The following is an 18,041-nucleotide window of genomic DNA, read 5'->3' on the forward strand; positions in this document are numbered from 1 at the left end:
TGTGATTTATTAAATTTTATTACTGTATAGAACTCCTCTATCTCTAATGAACTTTTTTTTGCCTTTGGGGATCTATTAATAAATCTTCACCATCTTCTTTTATTGCATTTTTCTCATCCTTAATCTTTTAGTCTATATATATATAGATTTATATTTAAAATTTTTCCCTTTAAATATATTTTTTTAAAAAAGTCTAATAATCTAAATATTAAATTCAGCTTATTCAAGCTTATTTTTACCATCTTAGATGCATGACTTTTATTTGTCTTGATTTTCCACTTTTTACCAATGTTTGAGTTTGTCTTTTGTCTTAATGTTTTTTAAAAATATGCTTTACAATCTTTAAGGTAACAGTCTTATAATTTAAAATAATGTTATTAAAAACACAATTTCTATTAAATCATGATTTTGAAAAAATGGAGTCATTTTGGGGGCCCATTTTTAAATTACACTTATTTTGAGATCACTGTAGACTTGGACATAATTGTTAGATATAACACAAATATCCAGTGCGCACTTTACCTGGTTTCTATCAATGGTAACATCTTACAAACCTATTGTACAAAATTAGAAACAGGACATGGGACAGTCTCATGCTCCATCAATCTTTTTTCTTTTATTAATTGATTTTAGAGAGAAGAGGGGAGGAACAGGAAGCATCAACTCATAATAGTTGTTTCTTGTTATGTGCCTTGACCAGGCAAGGCTGGGGTTTCAAACCAGAGACTCCAGCGTTCCGGGTCGATGCTCTATCCACTGCGCCACCACAGGCCAGGCTCCACCAGCCTTATTCACATTACCCTAACTTTATTTGTAGTTAGATTTTGGCTTTTCTTTGTGGGTAGTCTCTTTTTCCCTTGGGCTGCTTCTAATATCTGTTTTAATCCCTGGTGTTCAGCAGTTTCACTAGGATGTGGTTAACTGTGGGTTTCTTTTGGTGCGACTTACCAGTTTTTTGAGTCTGTGGTTTAGTGTCTTTCATTGGTTCTGAAGCATTCCCAACCATTACCTCCTCAAATATTGTCTCTGCCCCACCTTTTCTCTTATATTCCAATTATATTTGCTTAATATCTCTACCATATTTTCCAACTCGATCCTGCTGCACTATACTCTAAACAATTTTTTCCTAATTGTCTTAAAATTCTGAGTTCTCTCTTGAGCTACATTGATTCTGCTACCGTATTTACTGTTTTTGATCAACAGATGGTTGAATGCACAGACACGAAAGGGTAGACTATAGTTTTATATATGTGGACCAGAGGTAGAAGGAATGTGGATGGAGTGGCTCCCCAAACCCTAGCATTGCTCAAGTGTAAACTGGACTTTTCTTTGAACTTCATGGACATTTTTAAATATCTAGACTTCAGCTGAATTCTTCCAAAGAGAATCTATATTTCCTTCACCAGTGTCCTGTGGACACAAGCAATCCACAATTATTTATCCATTTGGGTTTTTCAGAATACAAAGGCAGTATAAATTCTGACCAAAAACCTGCATGAAGCCTCAACATATGGCTGTAGGTTCTCAAGGGAGATTACTTCCCCTACCTAGTATCAAGACTAACAAAATTCCCTCTTGTCCTCTTCAGTTTAGCGGAGTTAACTTCTTGTTTATCAATGATGATGCAGGTCTTGGGTAGGTCTGGGGCTACTTCCTGTCATCCCTGTCCTGATCACTCATCATAGCAAATGCCCAAGGTCTCCAAAATTCTGAGCATGCAGCCTGTTTGGCCCTTACCTACTAAGTTTCCTGCTTCTGCCCAGCTTTAAAGATGTGTAAATTTACTGCCCTTACTCCAGATAAGTGATATGTTTGCATCTGGGAAGATCATTCACACTACTATATTCTGCACAGTGCTAAAAGTGCAAGTTACTATTTCTTTCAAATATTTAAATATACCATATTTACCCATGCATAAGATGCACCTTAATTTTGGGGCCTGAAATTAAAAAAAAAAAAGTATATAAAGTTATTGAACTCAAGTTTTATTCATCATCAAATTCATACAATTCCTCATTACTGTCAAAACTCCCATCCATTAGCTTCTCCTCATCTGTGTCTGATGATGAATCACTGTCTTCATATACTGCCTCATCCTCAGTTCCATTTATGGCATTTGAAATGCCACATTGTATAAGATGCACCCAGTTTTTAGACTCCAAATTTTTCAGGGAGAGGTGCGTCTTATACATGGGGAAATATGGTAGTTATTTTGTATTACATGAAAGAGCCTTAAAAGTATGGGAAGATTATGTTTCTCTTTTTCTCTGTGGCCTCTAACTCATTATAAATATTATTTTGGACTATAAACTCCTATTTGGCATACAAGGTGGGGCAAAAGTAGTTTACAGTTGTTCATGTGGAAAATAATACAATAATTCATACATAATAATTCTAAAATAAAGTGTTTCCCATACTCACAACTAGAAACCTAGTTTTGCCATCCATATACTTTTAAATCTATGGGGACTCTGAGGAACCAGATTTGAGAGTGGCTTCCTCTGTTAAAGTTCAATGTTTGTTCTTGTCAGGCACCCTTGGGGGCTACTAAAGCAGACCGCTTTAAGTCACCAACTCCAGCGTTGCCAGACACCACCCATAAGGAAACTGAAACTACCACTTGAGTGATAGGAGAGCTTAGTTACAAAATGAAAAGTTATTCTCCTTCTCTGCTTAGGACAAAGTTAAGAGAGAAAGCATGTCAATTTGAAGATTAAAAGCTTTCTCCTTGTCCACCTTTCCATGGATATATAGCATCTTAACAAAGCTGGCTTAATGGCAACTCCAGACATTCATCTGGGGTGAGTTCAAGGGCTTATTTCCTGTCTGCCCTAGGGACTTGCATTGGTACTAAGCCCTCGGGTATCCTTAAAATCCCTTTTGGGGGATAGTTTAAAGAGTCTCTACTACTGTGTTGTACTCAGACATTTACTTTTTTATAGAAATTGTTTTTTCATTCTATTAAGTTGGCACTATTACTGTAAGTGCCTGTATAAGTTCTAGAGAGGATATAAAATACTCTGTGGTCCTCGGACGCTGGGGATGGCTCCTTGGCCTCTGCCCCAGGCGCTAGAGTGGCTCTGGTCGCGGCAGGGTGACGCCCCGGAGGGGCAGAGCATTGCCCCCTGGTGGGCAGAGCATCGCCCCTGGTGAGCGTGCCGGGTGGATCCCGGTCAGGCGCATGCGGGAGTCTGTCTGACTCTCCCCGTTTCCAGCTTCAGAAAATTCCAAAAAAAAAAATACTCTGTGGTCCTTAGGAAAAAGTCTACTCAATAAATGCAATGAACAGCCTGACCAGGCGGTGGCGCAGTGGATAGAGCGATGGACTGGGACGCGGAAGACCCAGGTTCGAGACCCCGAGGTCGCCAACTTGAGCACAGGTTCATCTGGTTTGAGCAAGGCTCACCAGCTTGAGCTCAAGGTCGCTCGCTCGAGCAAGGGGTTACTCGGTCTGCTGAAGGCTCACGGTCAAGGTACACATGAGAAAGCAATCAATGAACAACTAAGGAACCATAACGAAGAATTGATGCTTCTCATCTCTCTCCCTTCCTGTCTGTCTGTCCCTATCTGTCCCTCTCTCTGACTCTCTCTGTCTCTGCCACAAAAAAAAATAATAATAAAATAAAATGCAATGAACAGTAAAAACAGACTTCAGTTCTGTATTGACTTGTTGGTAACATATTCATTCATTCATATTGTGTTATGAAAGGAAGAGAAGTAGATATGAAAGAAGAAAATAGTCACAATAAGTTACAAGAAATAGAAATAACAGTTTACTAAAGAACTTTATTAAAAAAATCTGCAGGGAGGGGCAAGCTCATCAACAAACAAATGTACCCAGATAAAAGCAGACCCAAAGGAAAACAGAATTATTATGAGAAATGCAGTCTTTGACTTTCATTGAATAAGGAATACCTGTATTTTGTGGCTTTTTAGTAGTACTGTTGAAGAATTTTTTTCAGTCACATTGCCATTCTTTTAGAAAAGTTCTCAACACAGGAAATTAAAATTGTGCACCCAGTTTAATTTGCAGGCATCGTTTACCCATATTCAGCTTAGCTTAAGACAATTAAAAATCCCCAGAGAGCCTTATCACCAGGGTTTTCTGTCCTCTGTATGTTTCAAAATTTGAGCCAATTCTCAACTTAGAGGCTATAATTATTGCAAAGTCTCCTAGATAAATCTCAGCTTTCATCATATTGGAACATAACTATTTATGACTCATTGCCTAGGGACTCAATTAAATAAATCTTTATTCATTTTTGACTAAATTGAAATTTGGGAAATTGATTAGTTGTAAATTTTGCTACCTACACATATTCCCCCCAAAAGAATAACTTTCCTCATATGTTTGGGCTTTTTTTTTTAATGTTTATTTTATTGGTTTGAGAGAGAGAGAGAAAGGAACATCGATTGAACCAGCAACCTCTGCACTTCAGGATGACACTCTAACCAGCTGAGTTATCCAGCCAGGGCCCTCACATGTTTTCAAGATAAAAGAAGCTTAAAATTCTTTTACTTCTATATAAAGACATACTTATTTTTTCATTGTGTTAAAAAAAAAGTGCCAATCACTTAAAATTCAGGATTCTTGGATAAATATATAGCAATATTCAATGTTGTATTTCCCAGTAAAAGTAAACTAAAACCCAAGTTTCTCTTCCTGCAGATCAGACAAGGCTATAGTTATTGTTGTATAATCTTAAAATCACCAATAGTCGCCTGACCAGGTGGTGGCGCAGTGGATAGAGCGTTGGACTGGGATGCAGAGGACCCAGGTTCGAGACCCCGAGGTCGCCAGCTTGTGAGCGGGCTCATATGGTTTGAGCAAAGCTCACCAGCTTGGACCCAAGGTCGCTGGCTCCAGCAAGGGGTTACTCGGTCTGCTGAAGGCCCGCAGTCAAGGCACATATGAGAAAGCAATCAATGAACAAGTAAGGTGTTGCAACGCGCAATGAAAAACTAATGATTGATGCTTCTCATCTCTCCGTTCCTGTCTGTCTGTCCCTGTCTATCCCTCTCTTTCTCTGAAAGAAAAAGTCACCAATAGTCAAGAATAGTCTTTGATTACACTTAATAACACATGATTATCTCTTCTCTGAAACTAACAGTAAAATATTCATACTCACAGGCCAGTCAAACAAGTAATTCTTCATTTAAAATTATTTCAGGAAAAAAATATGAATAATGCATTTCCTAAAAACAGTAGCTAAAAAAATATTAGATAGGAGTACATTCACTTGCCATACAACTTCAACATTTAGTCATGAACTTTCTCATAAGCAGCACAACAGACAATACAAATGCTTCCTCCTTCCAAATCCCCCCAATACTGACCATAACACACCTAAGGATCACCCAGAAATCAACTTTTACCCAAAAGTTGAACTTTTGGTTTTTCACAAAATATATTCTTCTTAGTAGTCATAAATGTTAGAAAGGCTACTTGATGTATATAATAAATAACTTCCAAAGGATAAATAACTTCCCCCAAATACTGACTATAACACATCTAAGGATCACCCAGAAATCAACTTCTCTTGAAAAGTTGAACTTTTTTGGTTTCTCAAAATATTTTTCTAATTAGTCATAAATGTTAGAAAGGTTACTTAATGTATATGATAAATAACTTCCAGAGAATATATATTTTTTCAATTACTATAATAACGAGGTTGCCAGAATTCAAATATATTGTCTGAAATTTAAATTCAGAGCATCCAGGTACTGATTCAAAACCATCACTGCCTCCTAATAATGACCTATCTCTTCTTGTCTCAGGAGCTAGACGGCAAAATATACTGCTCACAAAAATTAGGGGAATATTTCAAAATGAATATGAAGCAATAAAATATCCCCAATTTTTGTGAGCAGTGTACTTAACAGACTTAAATGTTTTAAAAGGCCCAATAATGATCCCAAAATTGCAGCTATGGAAATGTATGATGAAACACTCAGTGGTATTTATAGGCACTTGCAGCTTTTCTGACCACTTTGGCCAAGCTTCACTGCTGCGACGGAGAAGTGACAGCCTTGACTTCCGGAGTTTACAGGTGTCCCTTCCCACTCGAGGCTCTGACCAGTCAGCCCTGCAGCTGGCCACACAGCCCTGGGACGCAGAGACCACGGCTCAGTGGGCCCCCCTTGAGAAGGCTCTCTCCTGTCTGATTTTGACCTCCAGACACCAGGGGCCCATGTATCCTTCTCCTGCTCTCCTATCAGGACCAGAAAGAGACTGCTAGCTCATGGTCTCCTGCAGAGTATGCAAATTTCTGAGCTGGCTCTGAACTGATAAAAAGAAAACTTATTTTTTAAAAAAGGTTAAAAATGCCCAGTGCTGCCTGACCAGACGGTGGCGCAGTGGATAGAGCGTCAGACTGGGATGCAGAGGACCCAGGTTCGAGACCCCAAGGTTACCAGCTTGAGTGTGGGCTCATCTGGTTTGAGGAAAAGCCCACCAGCTTGAACCCAAAGTCGCTGGCTCCAACAAGGGGTTACTCGGTCTGCTGAAGGCCCACGGTCAAGGCACATATGAGAAAGCAATCAATGAACAACTAAGGTGTTGCAACGCTCAATGAAAAACTATTGATTGATGCTTCTCATCTCTCTCCGTTCCTGTCTATCTGTCCCTGTCTATCCCTCTCTCTGACTCACTGTCTCTGTAAAAAAATAAAAAAATAAATAAAACTTATTTAAAAATGCCCAGTGCTGGCTAGAACAACAGGTGTTTTCAATCCTATTACAGAGGCATATGAAATCAGGGTATTCTGAAAAAAATATAAAATCCCACTTACCGTCTTCACTTTGCATTTCATCTACATTATTACAGCCCATCCTCCATACTATCCTTCTATCTAGGCTGTGAAAACACTAAGAATGGTTTTGGCCTTGGCTGGTTGGCTCAGCGGTAGAGCATTGGCCTGGTGTGTGGATGTCCCAAGTTCAATTCCCAGTCAAGGCACACAGCTGAAGTGCCCATCTGCTTCTCCACCCCACCCCCATCCCCATAGCCATGGTTCGATTGATTTGAGCACATCAGCCCCAGGTGCTGAGGATGGCTCCATCACGCCTCCACCTCAGTTGCTAAAAATAGCTTGGCTGTGAGCATTGGCCCCAAACAGGAGTCACCAATTGGATCCTGGTCAGATCACATGAGGGAGTATGTTTCTCTATTTCCCCTCCTCTCATTTGGAAAAAAGAAGAAAGAAAGAAATAAAAGAGAATGGCTTCTATGGGAAGGAGAAATATACAATTACTCAAACTAGCAAAAAAATAAAATTATACCCAGCCTCATTCTTCTATGACAAATGAGGCTCTCATTATGACATAGGTTTCTTGTCCATTTTTTCATTTTTGGAAACTTTTCATTTCACAAACTTCTCCAAACCCGTAAGTCACCAATGGTGTTTGTTGAAAATTCAGATTCCTCTGCACCTCCCAGGTAAGTTTAAAAGTTTGAAAAATACTGATCTTGGGATTATGTTCTGCTTTAAAAAAATCCATTCATAATTTTCTTTTATGAGTTCCTTATGCAGTAGTATATGGATTAAAAGTAACTGTAAACTATTCACATCAAAATAAAATCCAGTCCACTGTGCAGGTCAGCCTTTTCTAGTGGCTAAATAATGCGTGGATGTGAACTAGCAGAGTTCCTAATTGTTAAATCACTATCCTGAGGGTTGGTGGGTCTAAGCCACTATTTTAAACAGAAAAGGTAATTCTAAATTTCAATTATGGGAAACAATATCATGCTTTCTATCTAGAACAGTGGTTTGTAACCACTAATATAGAGACCTTGCAAACAGACAATCTTGTCTTGTATGTGCTAATCAAAAACCTGTAGACTAGTTGTGTCTAAAATTCAATGGCAACTGTGAAATCAGTAAGGCCTTCTTGAGAATGGCCTAGAAAAAAAACACAGGGATCTGGACAGGTGCATTTCTTTCGTCACGCTGTGTCCTCATCTGTAGCAGAGAACACAGCACACAGAAGGCACTCACTACATGACTGATGAGTGAATGAGAAAAATTAACGAATGGGGTGCTGTCAGTGACAAATAAAAATGCTATGGTGTAATTCAGTACCATCGTTAGGGAAAGAAATGTATTTTTTAAAACTTCTGTAAATTACCTGGTAGAAAACCTTGACCAGCCTTTACCTGAATAACTGACACAAATTTATTTTCAAAACAAGTAAGCAAATCCTGAGGGGCCCACAAAAGTAAAAAGAAGAAAAAAGAAATACAAAGTTAGGGGGTGCTTCGGGAACAATGAACTGAGACAGCAGCCACGGGATAGCAGCACACAGGGTCATACCAATGCCACTCCCAGTGTGGGCTCAGAGTTGAAAACCACATAGAGCATACTTCAGTGCCAGAATTCACAACAACTGAACGAGAGAGAAGACTTCAGGTGGAGGGAGGGCAAAAACCCACTGGAAACAGAAGGAAGCGTGAAGGAAATGGCATGCAGTCTCATGCAGGGCCCGGGTGGGAAAGGGGCAGGGCAACACTTGGTGAGGACAGCGGACCAGCAAGGAGACACATCTCTATCACAGAAACAAACCGCTTACCCTCTGCTTTAGTGGCAGTACCATCTTTAAGCAAATTAAAGAACAAGGGAAGGGATAACAGGGAACAGTTAGTAACATTGAAAAACTTAAAAAGCAGAATGTTATTAGCTACTAAAAAAGCAAAAGTACAATTTAAAATAAAATTGAAAAGGAAACAAGTTCAACAGCAAAGCAGAGTCTGAAACAAGTAAAAGTCCTTTATGTTGAAACCAGTGTAGCGTCGTGTGCTTTTTGCCTCTGAAAAACAACACAAAACAGGGCAACCCAAGGCCCGGTCTCGGCTGACAGTGAATGGTTTGGTTCGGTTTGGTTTTTGTTGTGTTTTTAAAGCCAACTCTCATCAGCTCCTTTTTCTTGGAACAAAGTAGCAGAAGAGGCAGGAGGAGGACACAGGACTAGAAACTACACTACTAAGAATCACCCAAAGTGCAGAGCAAGGAAGATGGTCAGAGAAGCTAGCTCTCGCGAGCCTACTGCAGCTACTGGCCAGCGGCAAAGCTGTCAGCGTGGTACCTGAGTCAAGGCCTATGGGCTCCACATCTTCCCTCAAGTGTTTGGACTCTAGAAGTTTGGAAAAGGATCGTCACTTTAATGCTACACATCTGCACAGGCATAATGCATCAACCTAAGCAGTAATTTTAACAACTTCTCAGTAGGATTATGCTATATGTCAGGGTGGTTGTGGTTTTTACTTTTGAACATAAGGAAAGTTAGAGGTACTCGGGTAAAGGTAAGAGATTGGGGATACTCCAGGCTTACTATCTGAAGACATTAACACTGGGCTGAAAATTTGTTTTACATCATCAGATCAAAAGACCAGGGTGCTTTTACCAGCACTGAGGAAAACCTACATGGTCCACATTACAATTCCCAAATATGAACAGAAAACAAAGAATACTGAAGGCGGAAAATGGTTTTCGTACTCGAGTTTTCTAGTAATGAAACAAATACTACAAATACTCAAGTGTGGAGTAAATGTATTTGAAGCACAGGTAAGTACTTGAAAATTGTACAGAAATGAACAGAATTGCTTCACCACAGGAGAGAGGAGTTCTGCCTTCCCTCTTGCTCAGGGATTACATATCAACACAACATCAAGAAAACTCCTGTGTTGCGTCACAACAGTTAGATGGCAGGAAAGGACAGCTCATCCCGGTCTCTCCCCAGTCTGACTGCCTCCATCCAGAGGTGGGGAATTTCAGTAAGGACACGAGACCAATGTAGCAACATTCCAGAACATACACCAAACTAATCATGCTCCCATCATAATCACAGTTTCTTTCCCTTTTATATAGCTTCCTATCGTGTGTCTGAGTTAGGTGGCCATCATGACAAGGAATTTACAAGAACAAGAAGACTCCGAGATGCTGCACCTGCTCAGGGCACCACACTAATGAAAGGCAGGCTCAGGATCTCTCTTGGTGTTTGTTCACTCTGCTTCCATGTACAAAATATTTTTAGAACATTAAATTTAGAAATGATTTTGGAATTAATATGTAAACCGTATCAATAATTAAGCCTCAATGTTTCATAAAATTTAAACTGTATTCATTTCCATAAATCCAAAATAAAACCGACCCAGCTAACTCCTCAGATGTTGGCTTTGGACAACTCTGCTCTAACAAACATAGGATTAAACACACTGCCTTACTACAGCAGGTGTTAAATGTCTGCTGAAAAACTGAGAAACTGACTGACCACTCTTTCAGATATTAATTCTTATGAAAAAACATTTTTTTAACCTTTGGGGTTATTGTTGGAGGAAGAACATGCTCTTCCCAAAGTGACATGTAGAAGGAAAACACTCTTCTGTACAAGATGGTCATGTTGGTTAATAACCGCATTCCTCTAAAGACCCCCTCTGTCATCCTGTCCACCCCCCCACTCCAATGACGTAGGAGCTCTGGCAGGACGGGAGTGCTCATGGGCTGCCATCCAGCGGGAATGGAGCTGAAGGATGTGCTCATGCCACAGGCCAGCGAGCACTTGCTCACTGAACAGGACAATACTCCAGAGAAAGGGAACACTCGACAAAGAGGCGCTGTGACCAGCAGGAAGTGCACAGTCGCTGACAGGTACATGTCAGGCTGCAACAGTGACAAGTTCCTCAGTATCTGGTTTTGTAATTAGCTAAACAACTGAGCAGAGATAAGTGTCACCTCAGAGGTAAGTGTCACCTCAAACAGCAGGAACTGGGGAAAGGCGGTGGGATCTGGTTACCTAAGGATGCATACGAGCCTGGAGGCAAGGCCGCAGCAGAGCTGAAAGGTGTCGCGCCTGAAGCCGCGGAGGCTTTGCATTTGGCACTGGCTGCTGCGTTCACATCTATGTCACTTCGAGAGCGCTGGAGGGATCCGGTCGTCAACACAGACTTGCTGCTGACTGTGGAAGCTTTAGTGGTAAAGTTAGAGACATCAGTAAGGACTACACTAGAATGTAAACATACATCATTAAAACTAATGTTGCTTCTCTTTACAACAAATATCGATTTAACAAAGGCTGGAACACAGCACCGACCAACACTTTGTTCTGGTCACTAAAGATAGAGTTCAGCCAATGCTGAGGAAATGAATGTGACTGCAACTATACACATCTTACATGTGTCATCTTGTAATCAAAGACTATAATTAATACCCCCACCCCGAAATGGACCGTATTTCCGGTTAGTATGAGAAGTGAAACAATAAAAAATGGTTCCCATCTAGCCAGTTTTCTGTGGTAGTTTCATAATGTGGCAGAAATGTGTACTCTTACATAGATACCCTCCCCTCTCAGGAAACATCCACTGTCCAGCCTCTGAAGGCCAGCAAGCTGCTGCTGCTGCTCAGAGCAGAGCACCGCATGTGCATGGGTTCTCGGATCAAGGGACCAGCAGAGGAGGTGCGATGCTGCAGCAGCACCCACATGCAGAAGGAGGAGGCTGAGAAAAGGCCACAGAGCTCAACTTCTGCCTGGGAGTGTCGTCCTGACACCTTCCTCACAGCTAAGGGCTCCTGGAGCACACGGAGCAGAGCAGCCCTGCACACAGGGCACTGGGCACCGGGCACAGAGCCGATGGCTAGCTGCCCGCACCACAGCCTCTGGGGACCCCACGCTGCCTCCTCCACGCCTTCCGTCTTACCTCTAGAGGCAGCACTTCCAGTAGAACTTCTTTTGGCAGAGAGTGGCCGACTGAAAATAAAGGTATACACCTGTTTATTATCAAACGTGCACTTTATATGCATGAATACAAGTACAATCTGTAACTGGGAATCATAACAATAAAGAATTATTTCAAAGTCTTTGGAATTTCTCAGGTAATTTGGTTCACAATCTTACAAACCCCCAATTTCAGAAAAGCTTTTAACATTATATTTTGGAGTACCTTCCAGACACATAGAAGTCGTAACTAGTGACAGACATTAGAAATACAGAGTGAAGGTAATATTATATTAACTCCCAGGCTTTGAAAGCCTTCCCTTTACAAACATCTCCAGGTTAATACAGACATGCTCTTAGAAGACACTGAGCAATTCACTTACATCACTCCAAAACTTTATTACTGGACCATCACACAAACAACTAAAACTACTTATAACAGAGACCAAGGCCACCTGTTTCTTACCATTCCTACAGCACCTTACCTGGTACCAGAGCCCATAAGAAATAAGGGGATTTATAACAGGCACATATATATAAAAACCCAGCTAGAATTTGTGTTCTCATGTGCAAACTTTTAAGTATAAAATTTCAAACTAGTAACTTCTTTACTTCAGACTCTCTTGAGAGCTGGAAGATGAACGATCAGATTGCGGCAGAGACACGATGCTGTCCGAGTTCTTCAAGTGGGACTGCAGCGCCTTCTGGTAGGATGACTCCAGGGTGTGGTACAGGTGCTCTGCTTCTCTGCTGAAGTGGCCGTGGAAGCCCCAGTAACACCTCGGGAGAACACACAATGCCCCGTTAGAGTCTGCAGGGCACAATGGGAATTTCATGGAGTTCTGGAGACCACCACACAGCATTCTCAAGGACCAGAATCCTGTCTCTCTGCTCCTAGTAGCCACGTGGGGTACGGAAAAGACTGTGAACAAAGGAGGCTTGATGTGAACCCTGACCTCACAACTCACTGGCTGTTAACACTGGACAAGTTACTTAACTTCTCTAAATCTCAATCTCATTTATAAAACAGAAATTAAAGAGAGAGGACTGGGGAGCCATAAGGAAGAGGGAGCTAATACATCCGAAATGATAACCGGGGGAGATTCATAAATGGTGGTTTCTTCTATTGACACAATTTGACACTCATTGATCTGAAGTATTTAAAAACTGCAGTAGATAAACCATACACAAGGAAAGGGACAGATGGTCAGATAACTTAAAAACTGTCATTGCATTGTAATGAAAGAACAGTGGAGGAAGGGAAGAGCACAATACAAGGATGCAAGCAGCATGAGGAGATCATTAACATACATGGTCCCAACAGTTTCACCAACTATTAAGTATTCATTTTGGTAGGAACTACCCAAGATGAGCTTGTGATAAGTAAGCTCTTCAATGTCATAGTGAGGTCCTACAAAAAAACTCAGGAATCAGAAAAATACATCTGAATTGAGAGAGCAGAGTAACAAGTCTTTGATCAAGATGTAGCACTGCAGCTAGTAAAACAATCACACTCCAGGTTGGTGAGAACAGATTTAACCTGTGTCAAGGAGAAGAGCTGGTCAATTACAAAAGCACGGGGAAAATCAACTCAGGAACAAACAGTAAGGATCTGTGCACTCCCTGTCCGAGGGAAAGACGTAGCACGAAACTTCTGCTGCTCACGGTCACAGTGGCATAATCATACCCAGGGAGGCACTGAATAGATGGGCCCATGGCCACATGCCTGGAGCGTCACTGTATCAACCGTGAGATGGCAACAGTGAGCCTCAGCTGGGATAGTCCTGAGCCTCTGTCCCCCACCTCCCCAAACTGTGACACACACTTCCCAAACTATCCTGATGCTTGCAAAGATGTGATGTCAGGGACAGAGGGACTTTTTCACAGTAAATCAAGAAGTCACTGTGGATTGTAACTTGGCTTTTAACAGGGCTTAATGAGTAAGAGAATGTAGTGAGCTTGCACACAAGTGCTCTTCTGATTCATGGAATAATAATGTCTCATTAAATTTAAAAATAAGCAGGCCCTGGCCGGTTGGCTCAGTGGTAGAGCGTCGGCCTAGCGTGCAGAAGTCCCGGGTTTGATTCCTGGCCAGGGTACACAGGAGAAGTGCCCATCTGCTTCTTCACCCCTCCTCCTTTCACTTCTCTTTCTCTCTCTCTCTCTCTCTCTCTCTCTCTTCTTCTCCCCTCCTATAGCCATGGCTTGATTGGAGCAAGTTGGCCCTGGGCGCTGAGGATGGCTCCATGGCCTCTGTCTTAGGAGCTTAAAAATGGCTCTGGTTCCAAGAGAACAAGGGCCCCAGTGCCCTGCAGATGTGTAGATCATCATCCCTACTGGCTTGCTGGGTGCATCCCGGTCTGAGCGCATGTGGAAGTCTGTCTCTGCTTCCCCTTCTCACTAAAAAAATTAAAATAAGCGTTCTTCTACTACCTCAGTTCTGTTTATACTCAGATAACATCAATCACTCTTTTAGGCTGGGGCATGGACCAACCTCCTAAAGGAAAAAAAGTTTTTTTCTTTTTTCCTAAAGAAAAGAAAAAAAACTACAAAAATATTCTGAAATGATCTTTTAGAGAGAGTCATGTTTAAAAGTCATGATCAATGAAACATTTTCATGTAATTTATGGGTTTTTAATAAGGCAATCTAGATAATACATCTGAAAAATAAAAGCAGTGAACAAAAAAGCAGTGTACCAATGAACACTTACTTTCTGGCTTCTATCCTTGCTTCAGAATCAGCATCATGTATTCCCTTCTTGATTGTTTCAGCTAATACTGATATGTGTCTAGATATTTAGAGAAGAAACCAGAGACAACCGTTACCATATGTGTTATGCAGATGGAAACAGGTGTGAGAAATAACTTTGCAATGGCAACATGGAACTGAGCCTTTGTGCCGAGGGAATCCCATAACACGCGGCTTACAGAACAAGAACATTCTCTCGACTATTCCAGGGCTGTCCTAGTGTCCCCTGAACCCCACACCTACGTATCCTGACAATCCTACTCTATGGTGTGATTTTTTAAAGTTATAGCTGATTTTTTTTCAGGACAGTCTTACTTAGCTCAACCTTCTATGGACCAAGACAACAAAACCCTGTTTCTCCACAGTCAGAATTAGTTTTCATAAAAATTTTAATGAGATAATAATTTTAATACTAAAGAGGCTATCTGTCCTGACCAGGCAGCCCAGTGGATAGAGCATAGGACTGGGACACAGAGGACCCAGAGTGAGCTCATCAGGCTTGAGTGCACAGTCACTGGCTTGAGCATGGGATCATAGACATGACCCCATGGTTGCTGACTTGAGCTCAAAGGTCGCTAACTTGAAGCCCAAGGTCACTGGTTTGAGCACAAGGTTGCTGGCTTCAGAAAGCAGTCACTCACTCTGCTGCAGCCCCATAGTCAAGGCACATATGAGAAAGTAATCAATGAACAACTAAGGAGTTGCAACAAAGAATTGATACTTCTCATCTCTCTCCCTTCCTATCTGTCCCTATCTGCCCTTCTCTCTCTCTGTCACCAAAAAGAAAAAAAAAGAGGCTATCTGCATCACATTCCTGTAATTAAAGAGAATGTTTTTTCAAGTTCCACTAAGTAGCATGAATAATTTCATAACTTAGGTAACCATTTTGTAAGTAGGTTTTCTCCTAAGTTATACTCTACCCTGGATGAGAAGAAATCACTGAACTATCTATTGACTATTTAACAAAGTTTTAAAAAAAGGAAAATGACTGGAATAAACAAAGACTGGTTAGCAATTTTAACAACTCATTCGAAGTCTCTACCTCATACATTATTTCATTCCGCACTCAGTGAGCAACAGCTGAGTGACAAGGACTGAGCATGGAGATGAATGAATACATGAGGTTACCGCTGAGTTCTTTATGCTCTTCTGCGCTACTCACCTGTCCCACGTCAAAGCCTTCAGCCCACCTTCCATCTCTAAATCCCAAAACTACCAAGTAAGATTAAAAAACAGGAAACTATTGAAAAAATGAGACTATCTTCTAGATTCAAAGTATTTTTAGATGAAAATTTACCTCTGGGAATTTTTTTTGATTGATTTGGGAGAGACAGAGACAGGCAGGGAGGAGGGAGAGTGAGAAGCATCAACTTGTAGTTGCTTCACTTTAGTTGTTCATTGATTGCTTCTCATGTTTCTTGACGGGGGGGGGGGGGGGGGGGGGGAGGAGGGGGGAGGAGACTCAAGCAAAGCCAGTGACCTTGGCTCAAGCCAGCGACCTTCGGATCATGTTGATGATACCACAGCTCACCAAAAGACCCTGCACTCAAGCCAACAAGCCTGTGTTCAAGTCAACGAGTCCACGCTCACACCAGCAACCTCGGAGTTTCAAACCAAGGACCTCAGCATCCCAGGTTGACGCTCTACCCACTGTGCAACCACCAGTCAGGCATGGGAAGCTTAACTTTGTTTCACCTCTGACCACTGCAGTATGGATGGGACTTCCAAGAGTACTCAACTTACTAAAATTCCACTCTAATAAAATACTTAATATGCTGTAAAGTTCTTCATAAAATTACATGATATTCCGCTAAAAAATGGGTGGTACAACACCACCATTTATTTCTCCAAATTTAACTCAGAAATAACAAGAAATCACTCTAAAAATTCAGAGGCATGCTTCTATTTTTCAAGAAATCTGTCATAGGCCCTGGCCGGTTGGCTCAGTGGTAGAGCGTCGGCCTGGCGTGCAGGAGTCCGGGTTTGATTCCCGGCCAGGGCACACAGGAGAAGCGCCCATCTGCTTCTCCACCCCTCCCCCTCTCCTTCCTCTCTGTCTCTCTCTTCCCCTCCCGCAGCCAAGGCTCCACTGGAGCAAAGTTTGCCTGGGCGCTGAGGATGGCTCTATGGCCTCTGCCTCAGGTGCTAGAATGGCTCTGATTGTGGCAGAGCGACGCCCCCAGATGGGCAGAGCATCGCCCCCTGGTGGGCACGCAGGGTGGATCCTGGTCGGGCGCATGCAGGAGTCTGTCTGACTGCCTCCCCATTTCCAGCTTTGGAAAAATTAAAAAAAAAAAAAAAAAAGAAATCTGTCATAATCCTACTTTTCATGATGATGTAAAACTTACGGCCCTGGCCGGTTAGCTCAGTGGCAGAGCGTCAGCCTGGCATGCAGGAGTCCCAGGTTCGATCCCCGGCCAGGGCACACAGGAGAAGTGCCCATCTGCTTCTCCACCCCTCCCCCTCTCCTTCCTCTCTGTCTCTCTCTTCCCCTCCTGCAGCCAAGGCTCCATTGGAGCAGTTTGCCCGGGGCGCTGAGGATGGCTCTGCGGCCTCTGCGTCAGGCGCTAGAATGACTCTGATTGTGGCAGAGCGATGCCCCGGATGGGCAGAGCATCGCCCCCTGGTGGGCGTGCAGGGTGGATCCTGGTAGGGCGCATGCGGGAGTCTGTCTGACTGCCTCCCTGTTTCCAGCTTCAAAAAAAAATGCAAAAAAAAACCTTACCAAACACCAATCTGAATAAAAGAAACAGCTGACTTTCTAATAGGGAGGAATCAAAAAGGAAACTTTCATACAAATCAATTTCCTGTAAGCACCTAAGAGTTGCCACCTGCCTACTAAGAACAGCTTGAAGTACTGACCTCACTGGAGCTGACAGGAATGTCAAGCTGCAGGACCAGAGTTAACACAGAGCTAATCTTGGCTTTGTAGTTGTCATAGTGCACAGTTGCCCACATCTTCAGACACACTAATATCTCAATCAATGAAATCCACTGTCAATATTATGTGGTTCACATCGGTAGAAATAAAAGAAGTAGTCATGCAAACAAATGCTTAGATTCCTTCATTTCTGATAGAAAATGGGTAGGACCAGTCACTGAGTCATTTAATCTCAAGATTCAATTCAGAGAGAAAAACTAGTAAGTCAGATGCTCACCGTTCCAGTGAATGTGTTTGCCATTCTTGCAAAAGTAAATCTAAAAATTCAAAACAGCGTCTGAAAATTGTAAAGAAAAAATGTTATTTAGTAATTTGTGTATCAGTGAACATAAAAGCTTTTTTCTTAAGTAACCCAACATTACTTTTTAAAATAAATAAATGTCTTCTAATTTTTATGATTTAAAAAATGGAACATAAAGACAAAATCAAAACTAACAAAATCAAAGCAAACGAAAAAAAAATTAAGCACCTGTGATGGTGAAAAAGAAGTCACAGAAATACAGGGATAAGATACAAGAGTTTCCTCCCATCAGAAACTTGAGTTTCATGGCAACGTGACTAAAACGGCACATGCTTCTCATCTGCTTTTCTACCTCAAATAACACGTGAACACAGGACAAACACGCATAAAAGACTAACCATTAC

At 41.7% G+C, this 18,041-nt stretch overlaps 1 protein-coding gene across 26 annotated transcripts in view; it reads right to left on the minus strand.

The window, feature by feature from the left end:
• Positions 1-18,041, minus strand: part of CLASP1 (cytoplasmic linker associated protein 1) — a 288,466-nt gene that overhangs the window by 108,882 nt on the left and 161,543 nt on the right. For 9 of the 26 annotated variants that reach the window (XM_066280479.1, XM_066280482.1, XM_066280478.1 and 6 more), the window contains 7 exons: positions 17,614-17,673; positions 14,418-14,495; positions 12,319-12,486; positions 11,690-11,739; positions 10,789-10,959; positions 9,082-9,129; positions 8,569-8,592 (listed from right to left, as the gene is read on the minus strand). In XM_066280479.1, coding sequence (XP_066136576.1) covers positions 8,569-8,592; positions 9,082-9,129; positions 10,789-10,959; positions 11,690-11,739; positions 12,319-12,486; positions 14,418-14,495; positions 17,614-17,673 — 599 coding nt within the window. The remainder of the gene's footprint in view (positions 1-8,568; positions 8,593-9,081; positions 9,130-10,788; positions 10,960-11,689; positions 11,740-12,318; positions 12,487-14,417; positions 14,496-17,613; positions 17,674-18,041) is intronic. The other 17 variants (XM_066280483.1, XM_066280498.1, XM_066280501.1 and 14 more) reach the window with 3 other exon arrangements.

This window comes from Saccopteryx bilineata, chromosome 5 (assembly GCF_036850765.1).
Source record: "Saccopteryx bilineata isolate mSacBil1 chromosome 5, mSacBil1_pri_phased_curated, whole genome shotgun sequence".
NCBI classification, from domain to species: Eukaryota; Metazoa; Chordata; class Mammalia; order Chiroptera; family Emballonuridae; genus Saccopteryx; species Saccopteryx bilineata.